The following is a 27,980-nucleotide window of genomic DNA, read 5'->3' as shown; positions in this document are numbered from 1 at the left end:
TAATATTTCCTCTATTTTGGAGAAAAGAAAGATATGTAAGTATGGGAGGGAAAATATTGTATGCATGCAATCAAATATCTCAATTATTGGGGTTTGGTTTAATGCCTAGGGCGGTGCCGGTGGGGCTCGCTTCATTAGTAACGTGATTAGTTCGTTGGGGGAGGACCCCATTGAACGCCAAGTAGTCAAGATATTTTTTCGAACCCTTCTCCAAGTCCACATACGCGAGGCCAAATATTCAAAGTCGTCGAGATATGACCACACTCATCATATTAATAGTATTGCACACTAAAAAATTTCTTCTATTCAATCCAGCTCGGTCTATAAATACTTGAAAGGTACTGCACCGAGATGTGTACATACACACAATTTGGTGAAAGAGAAAGGATACGAAGAGCTTAAAATTCATTCGATTGCTTCTATGAGAGAGGTGAGATGGGCATAATGATATCTAATTCTCGTGCTATCATTTAAGTCTGTTCTTAAGGAAAGTGAGGAATTATCACCAATTCCTACATGCAAAATGCTGCTATATGTGACTATATATTTCTCCCAGTCATAATTAAATCATTAAATTTAATTAAAAGGCTAAGCGGGGCAAAATAAAACCCGACCGTTCGCATGAGGCGTCCGATTGTACCATGTATGGATAAGGTAGGGCATGTTATTAATAACGGTTTCACATTATCAGTACAATGACGAAATCGACCTGACCTCCTAAGGGCGACAATATTATAAAGCTCGTTTTGGGGGAGAAAATCGTCCAAAACCCTTAGCCATCAAAGTAGCAATTCACAGACCAAACCTATTGCTTAGAAAGCATCAATTCAAAGAATGAAAACCCATTGAAGGTAAAGGCAGAGGAACACAGACCAGTTCTTCACAAGAAATGGCTGCTATTCACGACAAGGAGCTCTTCTTGGGTTGGTATTTAATCACTCTCAAGCTCCGAGAAACTGTGGAATCTCGACTCCCCAAGAAATCAACCTATGGGGGCGAAATCGTCCCTGACTATGAGCGAAGGCCTCCCAAGTCCGAGTGGGTCGTCTCCATCGAAGAGAAGCTCGAGCAAGGTCGCCAGGACCACGTGCCAAGCTGTTCGTAAAATTCTAAACGCAAGTGCACGTATCGAACAAGTAATATAATGATGAGATAAAGTATCGTCCCACGGAGATCGATGATTAATAAACCAATTAAATACTAAAATAGACTAATTCTAAAATTTATCTAACAAATCAAAATATAATTAAGAATGAATTAAAAACGAAATTTGTAGACTAAATGCAGTAAATCGATCGATAAATATGTTAGAGCATCCGATTTCACCATAACCACTATATATGAATTTCAGATTGTTGTGAATACAAGAACGATATCAAACATGTGATAGCAGAATTTCCTAATCTATTTACTATCCTATCTCTAGGTATAGCAAAACTACTCAGCTTATTAATCCACTATATTTCTATGTGAATTAAAATAAACATGAGCGCATTAAAAACTATGAATATTCTCGGTTTACAATGAGTCTTTTGGATCACCTTATCACCGAAAGCTACACAAATAACGCGGTATATTTCTATCCACGTTTAATTCATGGTTATATATTATAATGAGCAATTGCATATTATCACCTCTCAATCTCAAACATGCACATCGGATCATTCAAGTGGTGGCTAGTCACCAAAAGCAAGTAAACGCAATAATATATAACTCACATGAATGAAATCAATTGTAAAACATAAAAATCATGAAATTCATATCATCATGGTTAGGCTACATCGTAGCCCTAACAAAAGAAAATTAGAACATAGTAGAATAAGAAATAAAAATAGAAATATAGATCAAACCCAGCATCTTGAATCAAAGGACAAGAATTCTATCACCACTTTTGTCTTCTCTTCAAAATACTTAAAAACTCTCAGAACAATGGAAAACGATCTAACCCCTCTAAACCCTAGCTGCTCTCTTCCTTCCTATTTATAGGAAATCTAAAATATCTACTTGTAGATAACATTAGGGAACAAAATCAAGAATTTCCTAATTTGATATCCATCTTCCATCGCTGCTTTTATTTGAATTCCTGATAATTGCCCTTCTTTTCCTTATCTTCTCCATATCTCATTATTCTGTATAAACAAGGAAAATTTAAATAATCAGAAGGAAATTCAAATATTTTATCATAGATAATGCATTAATTGTTGCCTAAAATAGGTAAAATAACTCTATTTTTATAGAGTTATCAAACCCCCAAACTTAACATTTTGCTAGTCCTCAAGCAAAATCAAGACATAACACATACTCAACCTAACAACCTTCTCTATGACATATTTCCATAATTGCTCAAATTCACAATTCAAAGAAAAACACAAATTTCATCCAAACATTGAAATCGATTTATAAATTAAGACCAATTCTAACTATATGATCCAAGTGTGTGTGTGAAAGTCCTAATCTTTTTCGAATTATATGCAATCCAAATAAATTCACATTAACATGCAACCTCTCAAAAATTCTCAATAATTATGACCAAATCTCATAGGTTTGCTTTTCATTCCTCTCTCCACTAATGTAAGCTAATTATCCAATCAAAAATCAATAGGACTTTTCTCGGGTTGTAATGTAAGGCTGGGCTAAAGGTGAGATAACTGGAATTTTAAGCTCAAATCACCCATCAACATGTTGATTTCTAGGATCTAATTAGAGCCAATTTCACTCCTTTAAGATAATTTTTCTGCCGCCATATATCATCATTCTTTTTTTTTTCTTTCCTTTTCTCTTTTTTTTTTTTTTTTTTGAATTGCTTTATGGTGGAGTTTCTCCCAAAGTCCCTCCAAATATGACGTAAAAATTTCCAACCCATTGAGTATCCAAATGGCTCACTCAATTGAAAGTTGGATAGGGAACCATAAAAGCAATTTTTTTTTGACAATACACCCCAAACTACCACTGCAATCACTTTTTTTCTTCTTTTTACTCCATCATTCCTCCCAAATTTCTATCAAGCTCAAATAATTTTTTTTTTATCCCAAAAGAAAATCAACGTGTTCATAGGGCATGGGATAAGGATATAATTTGATCACGGCTAGGCTAAACATATATGGGTGCCACTGAAAAATTGGGTAATAATTAAGGCTCAACAGGTGACTAGGGATAAATAAATAGGGTTGGCTTGAAAGGCTCAATCGATCCAAAACTGCCTATATCATTTTCTCAATTAGATTTAGCTTAGGATTTCGCCTCAACAGAAATCAAACAAATTTAAGATTTGGGTGAAATCTAAGAAAATCACATATTTCACATGAATGTTCTCTAGATTTACACATAATTCAAAAGTAAGGACTTTTAGTGCTCAATAAGTGGATCAACATAATCAGAATTAAGATTAACTCACACAACAATTGCAAGTTTAAATAAAATTTAAATTTTCCTAAGAATCATAAAAATTTACAACCAGGAAAGCAACCATGATAAAAAAAATTATCCAAAATTTTTTCTCCCCCCCCAAACTTGAATGAAGCAATGTCCTCAATGCGAAAAATAGAATAGGAAGAAGAAAACTTCCCGGTTGTAAGATAAGTCCATAGATGATCTTGATGATTAAACTCTTGAAAGGTGCTCCCTAAAAATTAACTCCGGATAAAATAGAGAAAATTAATCTTTTTTTTTTTTTTTTTTTTTTTTTTTTGCAAAACATAAACTTAAAAATAAATAAAAACATAATTAAAATGCTTGGGTTGCCTCCCAAGAAGCGCTTGCTTTATAGTTTTCAGCCAAACTATCTCGATGTCGCTATTCGGGAGGATGAAGTTCAATGGTGGTCTTCGCTTGTTGTAACCACCTTCAAAGTAGGGCTTCAAACGTTGACCGTTCACTTTGAATGTGCCATCAGTGTCATGCGCAACTTCAACTGTTCCATATGGGAATACTTGTGTAACTGTAAAAAGGACCAGACCATCTAGACCACAACTTTCCTGGAAAAAGTTTAAGACGAGAGTTATAGAGTAAGACTTTTTGACCAATTTTAAACTCTCTTGAATATGTGCTTGTCATGCCATCTTTTTGTACGCTCCTTGTACAACTTAGAATTTTCATAGGCCTCATTGCGAAATTCCTCTAATTCATTCAGTTGCAATAATCTTTCTTCACCTGCAGATTGCATATCAAAATTCAGAAATTTCAATGCCCAATATGCTTTATGCTCTAATTCCACTGGTAAGTGACAAGCTTTTCCAAACACTAGCCTAAAAGGAGACATCCCAATTGGAGTTTTGAACGCTGTCCTATAGGCCCAAAGTGCATCATCAAGTTTTATTGACCAATCTTTCCTAGAGGCATTCACTATTTTTCTAAAATTCTCTTGATTTCCCTATTCGAAATCTCTACTTGACCACTAGTCCGAGGATGATAAGGGGTTGCAACCTTATGTGTGACTCCATACTTACTCAAAAGTGCTGCAAATTGCTTGTTGTAAAAATGTGTCCCCCTATCACTTATGATTGCTTTAGGAGTGCCGAATCGGGTAAAAATATTTTTCTTCAAAAATTTCACCACAACTTTAGCATTATTTGTTGGTAATGCTACAGCTTCTACCCACTTAGACACATACTCCACAGCCACTAAAATATATAAATTTCCATAAGAAGGTGTAAAGGGTCCCATGAAATCAATACCCCAAACATCAAATAATTCACACACAATAATGTTGTTTAAAGGCATCTCATTTTTCTTGAAATATTTCCAGTTCTTTGACACCTATCACATGAAGCTACATAGGAGTATGCATCTTTAAAAAGTGTAGGCCAATAAAATCCAGATTGTAAAATCTTAGCTGCAGTTTTTGTGGCACCAAAATGGCCACTGCCTCTCCATCATGACAATGATGTAGAATGTTTGCCTTCTCTTCATCTGGAACACATCTCCTTATAACCTGATCTGCACATACTTTAAACAAGAAAGGTTCTTCCCAAAATAATTTTTAACATCAGAAAAGAATTTTTTTCTTCTGTTGATATGATAATTCAAGAGGAAGAACATTACTTACCAAATAATTTACAAAGTCAGCATACCAAGGAATTGACTTGATGGAAAAAATTTTCTCATCGTGGAACTCTTCTAAAATTGGTCTTACCTCTTCCTTTGAATTTGAAATTCTTGATAAGTGATCTACAATTAGATTTTCAGTACCCTTCTTATCTTTGATTTCCAAATCAAATTCTTGCAGCAATAAAATCCACCCGATCAACCCGGGTTTTGATTCTTTCTTTTCAAGCGATACTTAAGAGCAGAGTGGTCGAATAAACTATAACTTTTGAGCCAATTAAATAAGAACGAAATTTATCAAAAGCAAATACTACCGCCAAAAGTTCCTTTTCTGTTGTTGAATAATTCAATTGTGCACCCGACAAGGTTCGACCGGCATAGTATATGGTTTGAAAATTTTATTCTTCCTTTGTCCCAAAACAGCTCCTACCGCATAATTGCTAGCATCACACATCAACTCAAAAGGTAAATCCCAATTTGGTGCTGCCATGATTGGTGCTGAAATTAACTTCTCCTTTAAAGTGTTAAAAGCCTGCATGCATTCAACAGAAAAATTAAAAGGAGCATCCTTTTCCAAAAGATTAGAAAGAGGTTTAGCAATTTTTGAAAAATCTTTTATAAATCGCCTGTAAAATCCTGCATGCCCCAAAAATCCTCTCGACAAGTTTCACAGATGTTGGCGGAGGTAATTTTGCAATGACCTCCACTTTGGCTCGATCGACTTCTATTCCGTTTTGAGAAATTTTATGCCCGAGCACTATTCCTTCCCCGCACCATAAAGTGACACTTCTTCCAATTCAAAATAAGGTTAGTCTCCTCACATCTTTGTAAGACCAAGGCCAAATTATTTAAACAAGAATCAAATGATAGGCCAAAAACAGAAAAATCATCCATGAAAATCTCAATATATTTTTCAACCATATAAGAGAAAATAGCCATCATGCATCTTTGAAAAGTAGCTGGTGCATTACAAAGACCAAAGGGCATTCTTCTAAAAGCAAAAGTACCATAGGGACAAGTAAAAGTAGTTTTCTCTTGATCTTCCGGTGCAATAGGAATCTGATTATACCCCGAATATCCATCCGTAAAGCAATAAAATTCATGCCCAGCAATTCTTTCTAACATCTGATCAATAAATGGTAAAGGAAAGTGATCTTTTCTAGTGGCATCATTCAATTTTCTGTAATCCATACACACGCCACCCAAGAATCGTTCTAGTTGGAATCAATTCATTGTTGTCATTTTTTGAACAGTCATACCACCTTTCTTTGGCACAACTTGTACAGGACTTACCCAACAACTATCGAGATAGGATAGATGATACCGGCATCAAGTAGCTTAATTACCTCAGCTTTCACTACTTCTTGCATCTTCGGGTTCAAACGCCCGAGGTTGGATAGTGGGTTTATATTGCTCTTCCATCAAAATTTTGTGCATGCAAATTGAAGGACTAATTCCCTTGATATCAACTATTTTCCATCCAATTGCACCTTTATGCTCTCTTATTACTCTAAGCAATTTCTCCTCCATCAAATCTGTCAAAGAAGAAGATATAATTACCGGTAAAGAAGAAACTCCATCTAAATAAGCATATTTCAAATGAGAAGGTAAGGGTTTGAGTTCAAGAATTGGAGGCTCTTCAATTGATGGTTTAGGCTTTGTAATGTGTTGTCCCAACTCTTCAAATTTAATTGCCTTTTGCCTTGAATATGGTGGAATTGCCTCCATGAAATTTGCGTACTCCTTTATCTCCTCATTATGAATATCTTTGTCCCTTGGTTGAATCGACATGCTTCAAGTGGATCTTCAAAAATATTTTCTGGAAAACCTTATTCACCAACTTGTCAACTGTCTCAACTCTAAAACAAGAATTATCATCAGATGGATATTTCATTGCTTTAAAAACATTAAATGAAACAAGATCATCTTGAACTCTAAGGATCAACTTCCCCGTTGTACATCAATAAGAGCTCTTCCCGTTGCTAGAAAAGGTCGACCTAAGATAAGTGGTACCTCAAAATCTTCCTCCATGTCAAGAACTATGAAATCTGCAAGAAAGATAAATTTGTCAACTTTTACCAAAATATCTTCCACAATACCTCTTGGATATTTAATTGATCGATCAGCCAGTTGAAGTGACACTGTAGTTGCTTTTACCTCGCCCAATCCTAATTTCTTGAAAACAGAATAAGGCATCAGATTAATACTTGCACCTAAATCACATAATGCTTTTTCAAAGTAAGAATCCCCAATAGTGCAAGGAATAGTAAAACTCCCTAGATCTTTTAATTTCGGAGGCAATTTGTTATGTAGGATGGCTGAACACTCCTCGTTTAACTTCACAGTCTCATAATCCTCCGTTTCCTTTTGTTTGCCAAAATCTCCTTCAAAAATTTTGCATAACTAGGCATTTGCGCTAAAGCATCTGCAAAAGGAATGTTAATGTGCAATTTTTAAATACATCAAGAAATTTAGAAAATTGCTTATCTATTTTGTGCTGCTGGAGTCGCTGAGGGAATGGAATTGGCGGCACATATGGCTTGGGATTATCTGGAAAAAGTTTACTCTTGCTTGTCTCCTTTGATTGTTTATTGACCGCTTCTTCCTTGTCTCTGACAATCTCTGCTTCTCCTACTTGTTTACCGCTTCTCAGGGTAATAGCCTTTATGTTTTCAATTGGATTTTTTCTCGTGTTGCTCGGCAAAGAACCCTGTTGCCTTCCCGACATCATGCTTGCTAATTGACCCACTTGTATCTCCAGATTTCTGATTGAAGCCTCTTGGTTTTGAAATCTCACATCCGTGCTTTTGATGAAGTCATGAGTTGTGTTAGCAAGTTTGGTGACTATATTTTCCAAATTTGACTTTGTCTCTTCGATTGTTTGAATCCAGGTGGTCTCGTCACATTCTCGATTGTTCCATGAAAAATTTGGATGATTGCGCCATCCCGGATTGTATGTGTTGGAGTAGGGATTATTCGTGACCTGTTAAAATTCCCAACAAAGTTAGAATTTTCATGAGATTGTTTGAAAGTATTACCTACCCGACACTCTGTGCTAACATGTCCCCCACCACAAAAATCACATGTCAAAGTGTGAATTTTCATGGCTGAAACACTCATATTATCAAGCTTTTTGTTGATTGCTTCAAATTGTGCAGCAATTGCAGCAAAAGCATCCACTTCATGAACTCCGCTAACTTTTCGCATTGGTAATCTCTCTGTAGGCCACTGATAATTATTGGACGCCATCTCTTCTAATAAATTGTAGGCTTCTTCTGGTGTTTTATTATTTAAAGTCCCCCTACAGCCTGCATCAATCATAGAACGAAGATTTGCACTAGAGCCATTATAAAAGTTTGTACCTCGCATCCATACGGGTAGTCCGTGATGTGGGCATCTCCTAAGAAATTCTTTGAATCTTTCCCATGCTTCATATAATGATTCATTATCCATCTGCATAAAATTAGTAATATCGTTACGCATCTTCGCAGACTTTGCGGTGGAAAGAACTTACCAAGAAATTTTTGAGCCATATCATTCCATGTAGTAATTGATCCTGCAGGAAGAGAAGAAAGCCAACTTTTAGCTTTGTCTCTAAGAGAGAATGGAAATAATCTCAATTTAATAGCATCATCTGTAACTCCATTATATTTAATGGTGTCACGTATTTCAAGAAAAGCATCGATATGAGCGTTTGGATCATCGCTTGGTAGTCCACCGAATTGCACCGATTGTTGAAGCATCTGAATAAGTGACGGCTTAATCTCAAAGTTGTTTGCTTGAATTGCAGGTCTTCTCATACTTGATGTGGTGCCTTGAACTGTTGGCGCAGCATAATCTCTTAAAAGTCTGCGTGATTTTCATTCTCACCGTCGCCATCTTAGCTTGATTTCTCTCGTTCTCTTAGTCGCCTTTTGAATGTACGCTCGATTTCTTGATCAAGTTCAACAAGTTTCCTTGTTGGCTACGTGTCATAAACCGATGTACACCCTGAAAAATAAAACAAAACAAAAGCTAGATTAAACTTAGAATTATCTGGTATCAATATTAATTAGTATTAAACAAACGATCCCCGGCAGCGGCGCAAAAACTTGTTCGTAAAATTCTAAACGCAAGTGCACGTATCGAACAAGTAATATAATGATGAGATAAAGTATCGTCCCACGGAGATCGATGATTAATAAACCAATTAAATACTAAAATAGACTAATTCTAAAATTTATCTAACAAATCAAAATATAATTAAGAATGAATTAAAACGAAATTTGTAGACTAAATGCAGTAAATCGATCAGATAAATATGTTAGAGCATCCGATTTCACCATAACCACTATATATGAATTTCAGATTGTTGTGAATACAAGAACGATATCAAACATGTGATAGCAGAATTTCCTAATCTATTTACTATCCTATCTCTAGGTATAGCAAAACTACTCAGCTTATTAATCCACTATATCTCTATGTGAATTAAAATAAACATGAGTGCATTAAAAACTATGAATATTCTCGGTTTACAATGAGTCTTTTGGCTCACCTTATCACGAAAGCTACACAAATAACGCGGTATATTTCTATCCACGTTTAATTCATGGTTATATATTATAATGAGCAATTGCATATTATCACCTCTCAATCTCAAACATGCACATCGGATCATTCAAGTGGTGGCTAGTCACTCAAAAGCAGTAAACGCAATAATATATAACTCACATGAATGAAATCAATTGTAAAACATAAAAATCATGAAATTCATATCATCATGGTTAGGCTACATCGTAGCCCTAACAAAAGAAAATTAGAACATAGTAGAATAAGAAATAAAAATAGAAATATAGATCAAACCCAGCATCTTGAATCAAAGGACAAGAATTCTATCACCACTTTTGTCTTCTCTTCAAAATACTTAAAAACTCTCGAACAATGGAAAACGATCTAACCCCCTCTAAACCCTAGCTGCTCTCTCTTCCTATTTATAGGAAATCTAAAATATCTACTTGTAGATAACATTAGGGAACAAAATCAAGAATTTCCTGATTTGATATCCATCTTCCATCGCTGCTTTTATTTGAATTCCTGATAATTGCCCTTCTTTTCCTTATCTTCTCCATATCTCATTATTCTGCATAAACAAGGAAAATTTAAATAATCAGAAGGAAATTCAAATATTTTCTCATAGATAATGCATTAATTGTTGCCTAAAATAGGTAAAATAACTCTATTTTTATAGAGTTATCACAAGCTCATGGGCAAAGCTCTCCATTTACCGGTTTCCACACTATCTCAAGAATGGTGAGGACAAGGCCTGGGTCCCCTGATCGTCTCCCTCGGGCCGTACCACCACGGTGAGGAGCACCTCCGCCATATGGACCGGCACAAGTGGCGCTGCCTCCACCACATCCTTGAGCGCTCCAATCAAAAGATAGACCTCTATCTAGACTCGGTGAAGAAGGTCGAGAGGAAAGCTCGTGCCTGCTATGAGGGAACCATATCCATGAGCCGTGATGAGTTTGTGGAGATGATGGTTCTTGACAGTTGCTTTGTGATCGAGCTGTTCTGAGGATTCACCGAGGGATTTGAGAAACTCGGCTACCCTCGCAATGACCCTGTCTTCTCAATGCGGCGATTGATACTTGAGATCTGGCGGGACATGATCATGCTCGAGAATCAAATCCCGCTCTTCATACTCAACCGGCTGCTTCGACTCCAGCTCGCGACCCCAACCGAAGGGATGCGAGCAAGCGGCGATCCATTCTTCAACACTCGATGCCAACGCAGACAATCGACCGAGCCACAAAAGATTGAAGTTCAACCCGTTATACAACCATGACACGGTCCATTACCTCGAAGGGTTTCGGCGGAGCCTCCTGCACTTGGGCTCTAAGCGGTCCAAGACCAAGCAGTGGCCTCAGAGCCGGGAAAAGCTCACTTTCTGCTTGACCAAGCTAAGGGAAGCCGGGATCAACATCAGGTTGAGCTATCCGAACAATTTTTGGGACATCCAGTTCGAGCAGGGGATCCTCAAGATCTCCAGGCTTGAGATCCATGAAGGGACGAGGTCGCTCTTCCTCAACCTGATAGCCTTCGAGCAGTCTCACTTTGATTGCGAGAACCACATCACCTCTTACGTAATCTTCATGCACAACTTGATCAGCTCCCGAGGACGTTCAATACCTCCGCCGCTGCGGTATTATCGAGCACTGCCTTGGGAGCAACGCCGAGGTCGTTGACCTCTTCAACCGGCTTTGCCGGGGTGGCCTTCGACATTAAAAACAGTTATCTCTATGATCTGTCCAAGAAAGTGGACAGATACGCTTAGTCAAATGGCTTTCTTGAGAGCCGCTCTCGCTCAAAAGTGGAATGCCCGGAGAGCCATTCTCAAGAACAAGTACTTCGACAATCCATGGTCAATCATTTCCTTCATTGCTGCTGTTGTTTTGCTTGTGCTTACTTTCATACAGTCCCTCTATGCTGTCTATAGCTACAATAGGTCGCGTTCTTGATTTCTTATACAGTGGAAATTATTTGATGAGCCTTCGAGGAGTGACAAAATTCTGGTGAAATTTTGGGAATTAGGATTGTGAATAATTTGACTATTACTATTAGCAGCCAATTTGCAGATAAATGCTCGAGATGTGGTGATCTCACCTCCTTGTGAAAAAAAAAATATGTGATGGTGGTCAAACTCTTCCAAGTTCAATATGGCAATATATTTCACGAAACCGCATTCCACTCATGAATCTTTCAAACTTTTTTACTTATATTAAATATTTAAGTTACATAGCTAATCTAAGTTTTCCCCGATGATATTGAGCGAAAGATCTTAAGCATTCTTTAAGAGGTGAAACTAAGGCTACGGAAAAAGAAAAAGACAACTTATCAAAAAAAGAAGAAAAACGTTTGCCCATTATTAGGCAAAAAAGAACCCCTAAACCTCTCCGTTTTTGACAGTAACCTACGCGAATTCTGAGCAGCTTCCTATTTATGACGAAGTTCAAACAATTAGAAAAAGGCGACCGGTTTAGGAGTTTGGAGGACTCCCTCCTCTCCTTCACCAATTACTTCGTCGATCCGTTCATTGGATACGTTGAATCACAATAAACTGATTTTATGAATCTCACGAGGGTTTTACATGTGAATCTCACAAGATTAAATGTCAAAGAAGCATTTTCCTACATAGTACAATTGGCTCTCCCATGTGAGAGTTGTTCTCTCGCCTTTGTGAGAGCTCTTCTCTATCCTAATGTGATAGTTTCCCCAAATCCCTATTTTTTTGTCCGATGGAAACCCTAAAGGAAGAGATCTTCATAAAGTGAATTTTTATGATCTAACAAATAATCAGACGTATTTAAATATTCTTGTCATTCTCTTTTTACTTGAAAAAGGTGCTCAACCTATAGGGATTGTTTATGATATTTTAAAGAAGGCGGGAGTTTGCTTTTATAGAATTTCGTCTTAATTAAAGGAAAATCAGTTAATGACATACAAAAGAAGAGGGTGTGAGTGATTCATATATAGCTTTATACATAGATATAAATTTTTTCCTACTATACTTTCTGAGCTCCCTCCTCTTCTTTTGCTCTATCTATACTTTTTTTTTTTTTTTTTTTGGTATTCTTTTCTAACTATTCATATTAACAAGTGTATTGAACAAATATAATTCCATCTTGTAGAAACAGATCTCTTCTTCTTTCTTAGATTTTGTTTTCTTTATCTTTACTTCATTCAAAAATAAATATCTTTTTATATATGAGTTCGTTTGATTGGTTGTGATACAAACAAGAAGCCTTTTTTTTGGTTAAAAGGGAAATGGATAACGTAGAACACAATGTCCAGCCACCTGCAATGTTTATTACCGGTCCTGCACCGATCTTTATACTTCCAAAACAACCCACATCCCTGACACGTTTAACCTCCATTTTCCCAAACATTCCCACATCAACACCCATACAGATTCTTTCAGTAAATAAATGGGAAAATTACTAAAAACTCATAAATATATTGTACCACTTGTCACGGGTCGATCAATTTCAGTCGATCAAACACCCCGTGGCCTTAGGATCGGTGATCCCAAGTCAGCCTTGTACACACACACACTCGAACACAAGAGTTGGATGAGCAAAGAGAGTGTATTCCCTTGTGAACGAACTGTTACAAAGTGGGAGAGGGATCCCTATTTATACAAGAGCGGGTCGTATATCGGCCGTTGATTGTCCCTCCGATCCAACGGTGTATTTTAAATACGTATCATCATTACAAGGCTACCCATAGGCTACTCGATGTCTGTACACGGCAGGCCCTTGGGAAGACCATGGGTCGCATACGCCAAGCCTTGAGCAAACCATGGGCGTGTCTCAGAAGCAAGATCAGGGTTGCCGGTCCGTCTGACACGCGATCAGCCGAACGGTCACAGGCTGCTCGTGGGCTGGACGAACATCGCTCATGGGTCGCTCATGGATTGCGCATGGGCCTTTTGCTCGTTCTGCTCATGGGCAACCGTGGGCTATTCTCGGGTAGCCCTTTGTGTGTGACACGGCCGATCACGGATGATCTTGGATCATGCTTTGTTCGTGGGCCGTGTCATTCTCCCCCACCTAATCAGGCGACGCCCTCGTCACGTCTATGGCATGGAAGGCTTCAATGTGTTTCTTGAACTGCCACAGAGCCTCGGAGGGTTCCCAACTTGCTTCACTCTCGGAAGGCCTCTCCACCAGATAAGGTATTCCTTCCTTGGTGCACGATATTTTTTCCATATGATCTAGTCGGCCATGATGTACTTAACATCCCGATCATAGGAGGTCTTCGCCCCAAGGGGAGCTTGTTGTGATGTGCCTCGATTCAGATCATCCTCGTCCGCATGGAACGGCTTTAGCATGCTCACGTGGAACATGGGGTGTAGCTTGAGCTTGGATGGCAAGTCCAGCTTGTACACCACCTTCCCAATTTGCTGTATTACTCTGAAAGGGCCTTCATAGCGACGGATCAGCCCTTTGTTTACATCCCTGTATTGAAGGATGAGGTGCAATTTGGCCAGCACCAAGTCCCCGACTTGAAACTCCACATGCCATCGCTTTTTGTTGGCCTATTTCTTTGTGTGTTTCGCGGCTCTATTCAGACACGCCCGCGCCAAGTCGGCGTGTTCATCTCATTCCTTTGCGAGCTTGTACACGGACGAACTACTCCCTCGGTATCCTGAGGTGATTGTGCTTGGCGTGAGCGGCTGCTGCCGGGTCACAATCTCGAACGGGCTTTGGTTCGTGGACTCGCTCCATTGCAAGTTGTAAGAAAATTGGGCCACGTCGATCAGCCGTGCCCAATTCACTTGTGTGTTGCTCACATAGTGCCGAAGATAGATTTCCAGTAATGCATTCACCCGCTCCGTCTGTCCGTCGGTTTGGGGATGCATGTTGGTGGAAAGGTTGAGACTCGTCCCTACCAACTTGAAGAGCTCGGTCCCAAACTGCCCGGTGAACCGAGAATTGCGATCGCTCACAATCATGTACGAAACGCCCCAATATTTGATGACGTGCTTGAGGAATAGCTTGGCGGCTTCCTTGGCTAGGCAATCCTTTGTTGCTAGCACGAACGTCGCATATTTGGAGATGCGATCTACCACAACCATGAGGGTCCAACACCCTTGGGACTTGGCGGCTTCCTTGGGTGAATGCATTGCTGGAAATCTATCTTCGGCACTATGTGAGCAACACGCAAGTGAATTGGGCATGGCTGATTGACGTGGCCCAATTTTCTTACAACTTGCAGCGAAGCGAGTCCACGAACCAAAGCCCGTTCGAGATTGTGACTAGGTAGCAGCCGCTCACGCCAAGCGCGATCGCCTTAGGATACTGAGGGAGCAATCCGTCCGTGTACAAGCTCGCTAAGGAATGGGATGAACACGCCGACTTGGCGCGGGCGTGTCTGAATAGAGCCGCGAAATGCACAAAGAAATGGGCCGACAAAAAGCGACAGCATGTGGAGTTTCAAGTCGGGGACTTGGTGCTGGCCAAATTGCACCTCATCTTTTGATATAGGGACGTAAATAAAGGGCTAATCCATCGCTATGAAAGCCCTTTCCGATTCAATCATAAACTTTTTATTTTGATAAAATCAATCTTAAACATTTTGCAATTATGCCTTACCAAAAAAGAATATGTTGCAATTATGTCAATTCAGTCTATTCGACCATTTAGCTAGTCGGCGTTGACATGGACATCAATCGGCGCCGGCCGTTTGATCGACACCGACGTGATAATTTTTTAATAATATTTTATTATTTCAATTTTTATTTTTATTTTTATTTTTTTTTTTTTCCTTTTGTTTTTTTTCCTATTCTTCCTCTTTGGCTTCTCCTGTAGTGGCCATCGGTGATGATCGTGGCCATCGGGCGAGGCCGTGACCATCGCGGACGGCCGGTGAGGCGAAAGTGAAATACACGTACTTAAATCCACCTCAATCCTCACTTTCAGATTTGTCTTCGTGCTCCTCCTCCTTAGTCCTCCCCTGTTTCAGCTCCCGATCCATCTTTGAGTTGAATCTTTCTTCCATCTTCGAGCGTGAGTGCTTTTCTTTGGTTTGATTGAATCGAACCTAGAAGAGAGCATCCATCATTCGCGTTTAGTAGCTCGAAAAGATTTCATTTTGGTTGGTGGGCATCTGAGTTTTGGATCGGCAGAATCATAGAGAGAGGAAGAGTTTTATGGGTCTTTTTGACTTCGCCCAGGCCTGCCATGGCCTCGCTAGCTGTGAAAGAGGCCGCCTTCGCTTGCACATGGTGAGGCTGGCCTCGCCTAGATGTGGGCGAAGTCTCCTCACCCATGGCCCTTAGGCCTCACACAGATCGGGGCAAGGCTGCCAGCGAGGGTTGGCGAGAACCACGACCTTCCCCGGCGGTTGGCGTGGGCTTCGTGGCCCTTGCCCAGTAGCTAGCGAACCTTGTCGGTCACTGAGGGGAGAAGAAGCAAAGAGGAAGAAGAGAAAAAAAAAAAAAGGAAATAATAATAAATATGTTATTTAAAAATTGTCATGTTAGTGTTGGCTAGTGTCCACTTTAGTATCGGGTGGCCAAATTTGATTAGATGGACCGAATTTGCATAATTACAAGATTGAGCTAACAAAGAAAAATTATGACTGAATTAACAGAATTATAATAGGTTTAGAACTTTTTGATAATTTTCACGTAAATCAATTATTGGCAAATTTTGTCGATACAATGTTTGTCTCTTCTTCAATGATTTGGTCTAGCCGTGCATTCTTCATTCAAGTAACCAATTTACTCTCTCGGTGCTGATTGACTCGCTGACCTCTCTCTATCTCGAGCTAGGATTTTACTTTAGTGAAGGTTGTCCGCTCTCCGTTGGTGCTGTCTGTTTCGTTGGTTTGACTCGGGCCCGCTGTTAGTTTATCTTCAATTTTACTTTCCCGTCCGGCGCTGCGATTTTGCCCTTTGACAGTCACATGGTGCCCTGAATACTAGGGGTGTCAAAAATTGAACTGAAAACCGAACCGAACCGAACCGAAAAATTTGATTTTTATTGGTTTGATTTTTATCGGTTAATTGAACCGAACCGAACCAACAAACCGATAAGAGCTTATTTCTTGGAAATGAAAAATATAGAGAACAGAAAAAAAAGAAAAAAAAAACAAATGCAAAAACCGAAAATTGAAAGTTGAAAACCAAAAAACCGAACCGAACCGAAATTTCGGTCGGTTCGTATTCCGTCGGGTCTTATTCGGTTCGGTTCGGAAGTTTTTCCTAAATGTTCGGTTCGGTTCGGTTTTTTTAAAAAGTCAAACCGAACCGAACCGTTGACACCCCTACTGGAAATAGGGATGGAATGGTAGTATGTTAATGAGCTTCGTTTGGCGGCCTTGTGCAAAAGTTTAGATGATACAAAGCTATTATAAGTCACTTAAGATATATTGAGGATCTTGAGCTAGAATTGTTACGGGTTGGGCACTCCCCTGATGTTCTAGGAACTTAGAGCCTCAATGACTCATGAAAGGCCCAACATGATTTTTTTAATGGAGATAAAGAATAAGGTGAACTTCATTTAGCTTTCAAGTTTCCGAATTCTACACTGGTGCAGCCAGAAGGCATTGTTGAGGGTTTAGCAATCATATGGGATGAGGAGGCCTCGTTGGAGGTGGTCTCAAGTTCAAAGGAGTATATAGACCTGTGCAGCGAAAACCCATCTAGTGGACAGTTTATGAGGATCACTTTTTTACATGCCCCTTCTCTTGTGGGAGCAACCACACACGATGCATGCTAGCAACCAACTCCCTTGGATTTTTATGAGTGATTTTAACAAAATACTTTATAACTGGGAGTTGTTAAGAGAGAGACGGATCACTATCGTAGTTGCCTTCCAAGAACTTTTAAATGACTGTTCACTAATGAATGTCGATAGCAAGGAGTGTGCATATACTTGGGAAAATAACAGAGAAGGAGATGCCTAGGTAAAACAGAGACTGTACGAGGTCTTGTGTAACATCAAATGGAAGGCTTTGTCCTTGATTGTAGAAGTTATTGCTTTACCGGCCATAAGTTCGGACGATAGGTCCCATTCTACTTTCCTTGTATCCAGTGGGTGAGAGAATGAAAAAAGAATTCAAATTTGAAGCTTTCTAGTTGAATGATCAAGAATTTAATGAGATTATAAAAAAGAACCTGGTTAGATCCTGATTCGCAAAGGAGGTTCACAAGAAAGCTCGAAGGTTTCCAACGAATTGGATGCATGGAGTTTGAGGAAGTTCTCAAATTCTTCTCATCATATAGGGGTTTTAAAGAAGAAACTTACTGAAATGACAAATAGAACGTTAGGAGCATTTCACAAGGAGGTTTCCCAAGAAAATGTGGATCAAATTGAAAAACTCTAGAGATAGAAAGAGGTGTACTAGGGCTTAAGATCCCAGATTAATTGGCTAAAATGAGGTAATTGGAATACAAAGTACTTTCATGCAACAAGATTACAATGCTGAAAATTGATGAACAGATTCGGTGTCATGAGCCTAGCCTCTTGAGACAACACAACGTAAACATCTATCAAAGCCTTTATGAGACGATGATACCTAGAGATTTCCAACCAATCTTGAACTAGTGCCCTTGCATAGTCCCAGATGAGATGAATGGAGGTTTGATTGCTCCCATAACACTAGAGGAAGTGAAAGAAGCAATGTTCCAAATACGAGCTCTTAAAGCTCCAGGTCCAAATGGACTGGACGGCCAATTTTATCATCATTGTTGGGAGGATATTTAGTCAGACATGTTTCAACTGGTTAAAAAGTTCTTTAAGTCAAGTACTCTTGACCCTTTGATTAATAAGACATATTTCATTTAATTTAAAAATTCCCGACCCTGAAATTATGAACCAGTTTAGATCCATTAGCCTATATAATTTTAGTTATAAAATCATTTCAAAGATAATGGCTAATTGTTTAAAAGGTTGACTCCTTGAGCTCATAGCCATTGAGCAAAGTGCCTTTTGTGAATGGAAGGCAAATTCAAGATAATATTTTTATTATTTGGGAGGTTTTACACTGAGTGCTAGGAAGAGGGAAAGAAAAAGTTTTAGGCTGTATTGAAATTGGACATACAGAAAGCCTATGATTGAGTGGAATGGAATTTTTTTAGGCCATGTCTGCTTAAGATGGGTTTCTATGAAGGGTTCTTTGGTCATGCAATGTGTCTCAACCGTCTCCTTTAGTGTGAAAGTGAATGAAGAACACTACAGTACTTTTAGTTTACGCAAAGACTTCGATAGGGAGACCCACTATCTCCTAATCTATTCATCCTAATAGCTTATGTTTTGTCTTGGCTCATGTACAAAGCTACAGAAGAGGGGAGTATAAGAGGAATCAAATTAAACATGTTTTGCCCGCACATTCTCTCATCTATTATTTGTTAATGATGCCCTCTTTTTTTTGGACGAAATAGTTAAAGAGTGCCAGAACTTGGTAGCCACATTGAATCACTATTACTTTGTGATAGGCCAAACCATTAACTTGAATAAATTAGGAATCTATTTCAGAAGTGGTTGTCCTTTGCATTTAAGGAGAAACATGGCACAAGAGTTTGGGGTACTGATTATTGAGAAGACAGGGAAATTAATTGGGGCTAGTCAAAGAGACAAGTGTTCGCATAAATGTTAGCAAGGGTTAACATGAAGCTTGAAGGCTAGAAGAGAAACTAATGTCCTAAGCAAGCAAGAATGTTCTCATAAAAATAGTTGTGCACGCCTTGCCCTAGTATGCTATGATAATATTCAAGATTTCGGTCTTGGTTTGTAAAGCAATTGAACAATAGGTCGCTTCTTTATGGTAGAAACAAAATGAGTCAAGGAAGGGCATGGATGGGAAGAACTGGGATGTGCTAAAAACCAGAAAGGACGGAGGGGGACTTGACTTCAAAGACGTGATTATCTTTAACAAAGTCATGTTGGGCAAACAGGCTTGGGGACTATCACAACCCCCCTCAACCTCATGGAGTCAAGTTCCCAGAGGAATTTATTTCCCCAAAGGAGACCTATGGAGTGCAAGAAAGGGGTCTCGTCTGTCATGGGATTGGTAAAGCTTAGTAATGGGTAAATATGCATTTTATCCTAATGTGAAATGGCTGGTAGGAGATGGCAAATCAATCAACGTTCGAGAAGATAAATGGCTATTAACTAGGTTGATTGGGGGCCCGGTCAATAGGGAAGATTCTTTAGCGTAGTCGAATTGTTTAACTAGGAGACCAAAGCGTGGAGTGAGTAGAAGCTACACGACTTATTTGAAGATTACATAGTGAATGAGATTCTATCAATTCCAAAATTAAGAAGCAAAAATAATATTTACACCAACCTCGACTTTTCTTTTCTTTTCTTTTTTCTTTTTATAAAAAGGCCTCAACTTTTCCTTTTTGTGGTAAATAATAACTTAACAAATCAAAGATATTGCGGAAATAGCAAGTGTTGCGTTTTTTTTTTTTTTTTAAAGTTATTGCCAAACGTGGAATATCAAAATTGAGCCCTCTCATGACCTTATGCTGAACCTAGTATTTTATAATCCCATCATTTTCATCTACGTAATTGAACGTATGACAGCCAATAATTATAGCTTGTGTGGGTAAGGTGGGGCAAGTTAATCGTGACACTCCTAGCTTTGCTCAAAGCATGGACAAATCCGTCTCTCCACCTCCTTCTATGCATATTGCATATGCAAAATTTCGTTCAATAAAATGATACTAATTATAATTCTGGTTAACACCACAAAAAACGCCAAATTGATACTCTTATGATAAATTTATCTCTAACTAAGTTTTTAACCATAAAAAAACTCTAAATTGATACACCTTTGACACATTTATTAAAAGAGTTAATATCCTGAAAAACCTCAAACTGGTATATCTGTGACAAATTTATCCAAAACTATTTTTTTGACCATGAAAAACCCCAAACCGGTACATCTGTGACAAATTTACCCCGACTGACCATAAAAAAAAAAAATCCTAAACTGGTACATTTATGACAAATTTACCTAAAACTAATTTATTCGATTGCAAAAAACCATAAATTGGTAAATTTGTGACAAATATATCATCCGCTAAATTGATTAATATAAAAAAAATCACAAAAATTGTAAATTGTGACAAACGGAGCGTAAAATCCTAAATTAATGTACCAGTCAACCGTCACGTGCCATTTAACTTAACACTCCTTCTCAGCCAAGACCAGGTTCTCGGCTTCATTCCCATATGACTCGTCTTAGTTGGAGTAATGTCTTCATTTTTCTTGAAGGGAAGGCGAACAAAGAATTCCGGATTTTTCCATAAAGGATGAGAATACTTTTGCGAGAATTGAGAATGGGATTCTAAACAGCATTCTAGCAACTTCTGCATGATTGGATCTAACAAACTCATTTGGATGGAAAAAAGTCTTTGGATATTGACAAATTTAGAGAATTAGTCCCTATACTTAAGACTTTTTCCAGGAATAATACGAAGTTAAGGAATTTGAGTCATTATGTCCCAACTAATGATCAAATCTTTGTTGGGAAGACTGGATCCAAAATTTTTTGTAGTTATGGAACATTGGGGAAAAAACTGGACAGTTACTAGTGTAGTTCTTACATTAGTAGAAAAAGTATCTCTTGATGCAGAATTGAAATATCGGACACAGGAAATTCAATATTGTTGGAGAAATCTCAGTGAAAGTGTTTTGAAGTTGACAAAACGTTTCATCAGTCTAGTCTGAAGGTCTGCGGACTCGTTAGTTAGAGTTTGAAGACTTCCGGACAGCCGAGACTCAAGACTCAAAGTCTATCCTCATTGACAGTCTCTAATCCGTTGAAGTAAGGTTATCCAGAACTGGATGTTTTGTTCAGGATTTAATCTTATCATCTGGAGAAGATCTCGTGGCTAGAGAAGACGTATCAGAATCTTTTGATTGATCAAGTTTGATTCAATGACTGAAGATTCGATGATTGTCTAAATATTATTGGAAGGTTCTACTTATGGAAACCGAGATCCCGATTGTATGGGCGAACGAGATTGATGGGCTATCAACACGTTCCTTTAATAGCTCGAACAATCTTCCTAATTGATTCCGTCCAACGGGTAGATTTGAGGAATTCCTTTGGTAAGTGCCAACGGGTATGATGGCATAAAGGAGTATATAAGGAAGACGTTCTTAGTTGTTCGAGGTGTGCGCGATAGAAGAATTCCAAAGTCTGAAGCTCCTATTTGTTTAGATAAATCCTTTGAGCGAATACTTGTATACAAAAGAGAGTCTATATTTGTGAGAGACCTTGAGGAGGTGTGGTAGAACATCTACACTGTGGAATCAAGGCAAAGCTGTGCTGTAACTTCTCTTTTGATCATAGTGAAATCCAGCCGGTGGGCTGTCAGTGCGGAAGAGTGGACGTAGGCTTGGAATAAGCCGAACCACTATAAATCCTGTGTTCAAATTTCTCTCTCTCTACCTCGATCGTATTTCAATTTGTTAAGAATTGCTTCCGTATTTGGGACAAATTGTTTGTGTGCCTATTCACCCCCCCTCTAGGTGTTTATACTAGCAATATCAATTGGTATCGAGCACGTGTACTTACTTTATTTGAAGTGTTTTACTTCATAGTAAAAGATCCATGGCTAGTATGCTAGCACCGGGGCTGATGGAAGGGCAAAGCAATACCAGACCACCGTACTTTGATGGAAAGGATTACAACATCTGGAAGAACAAGATGAAAGCTTTCCTACGATCAAAGGATCCTCTTGAATGGGACGTTGTAGAAAAAGGAATTACTCCTACCACTTTGCATTAGTCTCGAAAGAGGAAAAGAAATCTGAAGAAACCAGCGGAATGTGTCGGGAAGAAATAATCAAGAGACAAACACTCGATGCAAAAGCAATTTACTCCTTATATTGTGCTTTATCACCAACTGAATATAATAGAATATCTTCTTGTGGTACAGCAAAAGAAGTTTGGGACAGATTGCATATCACCTATGAAGGAATGGGTCGAGTGAAGGAAACAAGAATCAACATTCTTCTCGGTCAATACGAAGCCTTGAGAATGAAACCGGGAGAATCAATATCGACATGTTTAGTCGTTTTACAGATATTGTGAATGGTCTTGAAAATCAAGGTCAACCAACTTCGATCCCATGAAGGTAAACAAGCTGCGTGGACTCTCCACGGATTGGAATCACATAAAGACTTCGATAAGAGAGACGCAGAGAATTATGCCACTATCTCGTTGACGAGCCGATTGGAACTCTTCAGTCCTATGAAGTGGAAAGGATCAATGAAGATGAAGATCCAAAAGGTAAGAAATCCATTGCATTAAAATCAAATGATGATTCGATGATACAGATTCTGAAGATGATATGGACGATGAGGAGCTTGCTCTCATGATAAGAAGATTCAGAAAACTAAATAGAAAATGAAGAAGGTTCAACTCAAAGAAACAAAGCTTTCAAAGACAGCAGACCAAGTCTGTTGATGATGAGGAACCAAATAAAGATGTAGTTTTTTGAATGCAAGAAAAAGGGACACATCGGACCCCAACTGTCCTCTTCGAAAAAGAAGAAAGGAAAAGCTGAAAAATTTCGAAAAGCTCTCAAAGCTGAAACCCGGAGTGATACCGAGTGTGAAGAAAGTGATAATGAATATGCCAATCTATGTCCGATGGCACAATCGACTCGGACTCGAATCGGACTCGGGATCGAGACTCGAGACAGTGAATTTGAGGCAAGTAATTTTAAAATTCCTGTCAAAGTTTCTAAATATATTGATGAACTATGCTTTAGTCTTAAGACTTCTCTCAAAAGAATTTCCAAACTGAAAAAAAGAAAACTCAGCTCTAAAACAAAAGGAAAATGTTTTAGCAAAAAAGAGTTAAAAGTCTAGACTTGTCTGTTTCCAATCTTAAAGAAAATGAAGAAAATCTTTTAAAAGAAAATGCTTTTTTAAAAACAGACTTATCAAATATATCAAAGAAATTTTCTATAGGGTCTGAAAAACTTGAGAAAATTCTTTTAGCACAAAGACCTTACTTCAATAAGTCTGGTCTAGGTATGACAGAAGAATCAATTCCCTTGATTGATTTTCCTAAAGTAAAAGAAAGAATTAAGAAAAGGCTTTCGAGTGAGGTTTACAAAAATCACTTCAAGAAAGTTTTTGTAAAACCCGTAGGTAGAAATGCTCTCAGATGTTCTAAGTGCAACAGTCCGGATCACTTTGAAAAGAGTGTCCTATGGTATGGAAACTTGTTAAGAAAGTATGGGCTAATATGTTTATCTTACTAACACCAACGGACCCAAGAAAATTTGGGTACCAAAGAAAGCTTGAGACTTTATTTTAAATGCGGGTCTCCGTCAAGAAACAGTAAAGTGGTATCTTGACGGCGGATGCTCAAGATACATGACGGGAGACTCAAATTGTTTTATAAAGCTTGCTCAAGTAAATGGTGGAAAAGTTTCATTTGGAGGAAACAGCAAAGGAAGTATTGTGGGATTTGGAACCGTGAAAATTGGTACTCTCACAATAAGTAATGTTTCCTTAGTAGAAGGACTCAATTACAATCTTCTCAGCATTAGTCAATTGTGTGATACTAGTTTCAAGATCTTCTTTCAAGAAGGAACATGTTCTGGAATCAGTAAAGACTCTACTCAGTCTTTCATGGGTCGAAGATATGGAAATATCTATCTTCTGGATGTGAAACCAAATGAATCGCAATGCCTTATCTCAATTCAAGACGAAGCAAGCTTATGGCACAAAAAGCTTGGTCATGTCAACATGAAGCAATTAGCCAAAATCTCATCAAAGCAGCTTGTTCGAGGTCTACCCAAATTGCCATACCAAAAGACTGATTCATGCACTCCATGTATTCTGGGAAAGCAGGTAAGAAATTCTTTTAAGCCAATAAATCATGTCTCTACTAATCATATACTACAGTTGCTACATATGGATCTCTTCGGACCAACCAGAACTCAGAGTATTGGGGGTAAGAAGTATTGCCTAGTAATTGTTGATGATTACTCCCGTTTTACTTGGGTATATTTCCTTTCAAGTAAGTCCGAAACCTTTTCGTATTTTGAAAAATTTGCTAAAAATGTTCAAAATGAAAAAGGATGTGTTATCTCTAGTATAAGAACAGATCATGGAGGTGAATTTGAAAATCAAGATTTTACAAAATTCTGTGATGAATCTGGCTTTAAGCATGTGTTCTCCTCTCCATATACTCCTCAGCAAAATGGAGTTGTGGAAAGAAAGAACATATCTCTTCAAGAAATGTCTAGAACTCTTTTAATTGAAAGTAAAATTTCTTCTCGATTTTGGGCTGAAGTCTGTTTCAACAAAGATGCTATATCATCAATAGAGTCTTCTTAAGATCTATTCTTCAAAAAACCCTTATGAGTTATTCAAAGAAAAGAAGCCTATTGTTTCATACTTTCATGTATTTGGTTGTAAATGTTTTATATTGAAAAATGCAAAAGATCGAGTTGGTAAGTTTGAAGAAAGATCGGATGAAGGTATCTTCCTTGGATATTCTACATCAAGCAAAGCTTACGAGTCTATAACAAGAAGAGTCGATGCGTAGAGGAATCAATGAATGTCAAATTTCAAGACTCAACGCAAGATGAATCAAGTCGACTCATCAAGAAGAGTCCGAACTTGCTCCGCACCCTCCAAAGTCTACAACTCAAGAAGCATCTCAGACTGGAAAACCAGCATCAGGTTGTTAGTGAAGATCCAAATAAAGAAAGAGATCATCAACCAGACAAATCAACAAGTAACTGGAAGCATAAGTCCAGTTATCCCAAAGATCTTATAATTGGCGAAATTAATGAAGGAATTCGCACCAGATCCAAAAGGCGAGAAGAGTCTAGTCTTTGTGGCACTCGTTTCGAAATTGAACCAAAGAGCATAGAGAAGCTTTATCGATGAAAGCTGGATTGAAGCTATGCAAGAAGAGCTCAGACAGTTCAGCATAAATGATGTCTGGGAATTGACATCCAAACCAAAAGGTAAAACTGTTATTGGAGCTAAATGGGTGTTCAGAAACAAAATGAACGAGAAAGGAAAAGTCGTACGAAATAAAGCAAGACTCGTGGCCAAGGGATATACGCAAGAAGAAGGAATAGACTATGATGAGACTTACGCTCCCGGTGGCAAGGTTAGAAGCTATTCGACTATTACTTGCGTTTGCTTGTTATAAGAATTTCAGGTTATTCCAAATGGACGTCAAAAGCGCTTTCCTAAATGGATTTATCCATGAGGAAGTTTATGTGGAACAACCACCAGGGTTTGAAGACCCAAAGAAGCCAGACTCAGTCTTTAGACTGAAAAAGGCTTTGTATGGTTTAAAGCAAGCACCTCGAGCTTGGTATGACAGATTAAGTAAGTTCCTAATACAAAATGGTATTGTCAAAGGTAAAGTAGATACGACTTTATTTATCAAGAAGGAAAACAAAAGTTTCTTACTTGTTCAAATATATGTGGATGATATTATTTTTGGATCCTCTAATGAAAGTCTGTGCAAGAATTTTTCAAAGTCTATGCAGGATGAGTTTGAAATGAGTATGATGGGAGAATTAACATTCTTTCTTGGTCTTCAAGTAAAACAATTGAAGGAAGGAACTTTTATTTATCAAGAAAAATATGTTAATGATCTTGTCAAAAGGTTTGGACTAGAGAAGTGCAAAAAGACCGACATACTGATGTCAAGTTCTTTGAAGATAGACAAAGATGAAGAAGGGAAGAAAGTTGATCAAAAGCTGTACAGGAGCATTATTGGATCACTTCTTTATCTTACTGCCTCTAGACCTGATATTTTGTTGAGTGTTTGCATCTGTGCTAGGTTTCAATCAGATCCTAGAGAATCTCATCTCAGTGCTGCGAAACGCATCATTAAATACGTCGCTTCATCATCAAGCATCGGTCTATGGTATCCTAAGAATGGAGACTTTAATCTTCCGGGGATATTCGGGACGCAGATCTGGTCGGTTGCGAGTTGATAGAAAGAGCACTTCAGGAACTTGCCAATTGCTTGGAAGCAGAACAGTGTCTTGGTTTTCAAGAAAACAAAGTACTGTGTCTATTTCAACAACAGAAGCAGAGTATGTAGCTCTTGGAAGCTGATGTTCTCAAATTCTATGGATAAAACAACAGCTAAGAGATTTTGAAATTGAAGACTCATGCACGGAGATTAATTGCGACAACACCAGCGCTATCAACCTCACCAAAAATCCAATTCTCCACTCAAGAGCAAAGCATATAGAGATTCGACATCACTTTATTAGAGATCATGTTCAAAATGGAGATGTTTCAATTCAATTTGTTGACTCAAAGAATCAATGGCTGATATACTCACAAAGCCTTTGGAGAAAAATCAATTTGAGTCTATACGACCCGGACTCAACATTTTGAGGTATGAGGATATCAAAGTCTAAAGACTTTCAGACTCGGAGCTTACAAGACTTTATCTACGATCTTGGCTCGACCTTGACTGTAAGTCTTTCTCTCTCCAATCTTATCTTGAAAAGGTACGATCATCGACTTGTTTAAATTGTTGCTATATTTAATTAACGTAAAAAATTGCATCGATTCATTGTCAAAAGGGAAGTTATTTTTGAAATAGCTATTTTTGCGGATAAAGACAGTTATTTTGAAAATGCATATTTTTATTTCCTTTGTGACGGTTCGTTTACCCTTCTTTTTAACCGAACGAGCACTATCGATTTCTCTTCACTTTTCTATTCACTTTTCTCTCAAAAACCCTAGAAAGCATCGATCCTCAATTCCCGTTTGTCTTCTTCGCTCAATCTTCAAAAAGTTGTCATCTTTTCTGGGAAAGTCAAGCAAGGAATCTTCCAAACACTGAGAAAGATGTCATCTTCGCGAAAGTCCTCAAGAATCGCAAGCAGGGGACCACAGAGAATGAGTGAGGGGCCTACGCACTTCGATCTTACCGAAGATGAAGTTACTCCAGATCGGCAACCGAGCCCACAACATTCTCAGCGGCGTCATTCTCCACCATCTAGTCCTCAAGGCGTTGTTCATCAGCATCGGAAGAAATCATCGAGGATGCAGACCCCGTAAGAGTTCAAAAGCCCGCTTTTATTTACAAGCTATATCGTGCCTTAAAAGGAATTCGTACTCCTTTGAACTATGTTGATGATTTTGTTAAAGAAAAAGGATATAGGAACGAATATATCTTTCTGCGAAAAATGGAAAGTTTGGGAATCGCTCGTAAAGGGGTGGCTGAGGAAACCCTTGCGAATATCCCAAGTGATCCTCGTGACTGGGGGCCGAATCCCGTAGATGAGAATGACGATGACAACTGTTCAGTCTATTTCAACCGAAAATGGGTATTGCGGCTGAAATTCAAGGAAAAAGGGGAGATTTGTTCAGATCAAAGGAACAAAAGGATCTGTACTCGAAATTGCTGAAGCGTGGGGTA

General features: G+C 38.4%; 1 protein-coding gene and 1 non-coding gene across 2 annotated transcripts; both read left to right on the top strand.

Moving 5' to 3' along the window:
• The first annotated feature begins 782 nt into the window (after window positions 1–782).
• On the top strand, window positions 783–11,575 carry LOC104420406 (UPF0481 protein At3g47200). Its single transcript, XM_039302433.1, is given in 8 exon segments — window positions 783–1,087; window positions 1,776–1,783; window positions 10,286–10,356; window positions 10,359–10,787; window positions 10,894–11,200; window positions 11,202–11,294; window positions 11,296–11,354; window positions 11,386–11,575. Coding segments are annotated over 8 exon segments (1,326 nt in total). The 5' UTR covers window positions 783–889; the 3' UTR covers window positions 11,547–11,575.
• LOC120288630 lies at window positions 8,423–8,528 on the top strand. The gene has a single exon (XR_005546733.1). It is a non-coding gene; the product is annotated as a small nucleolar RNA R71 (small nucleolar RNA).
• Window positions 11,576–27,980: the final 16,405 nt, after the last annotated feature.

This window comes from Eucalyptus grandis, chromosome 9, assembly GCF_016545825.1.
Source record: "Eucalyptus grandis isolate ANBG69807.140 chromosome 9, ASM1654582v1, whole genome shotgun sequence".
Taxonomy (NCBI): Eukaryota; Viridiplantae; Streptophyta; class Magnoliopsida; order Myrtales; family Myrtaceae; genus Eucalyptus; species Eucalyptus grandis.
Note: the sequence above shows the minus strand (reverse complement) of the source record. Positions and strands in the feature narration are given on the sequence as shown.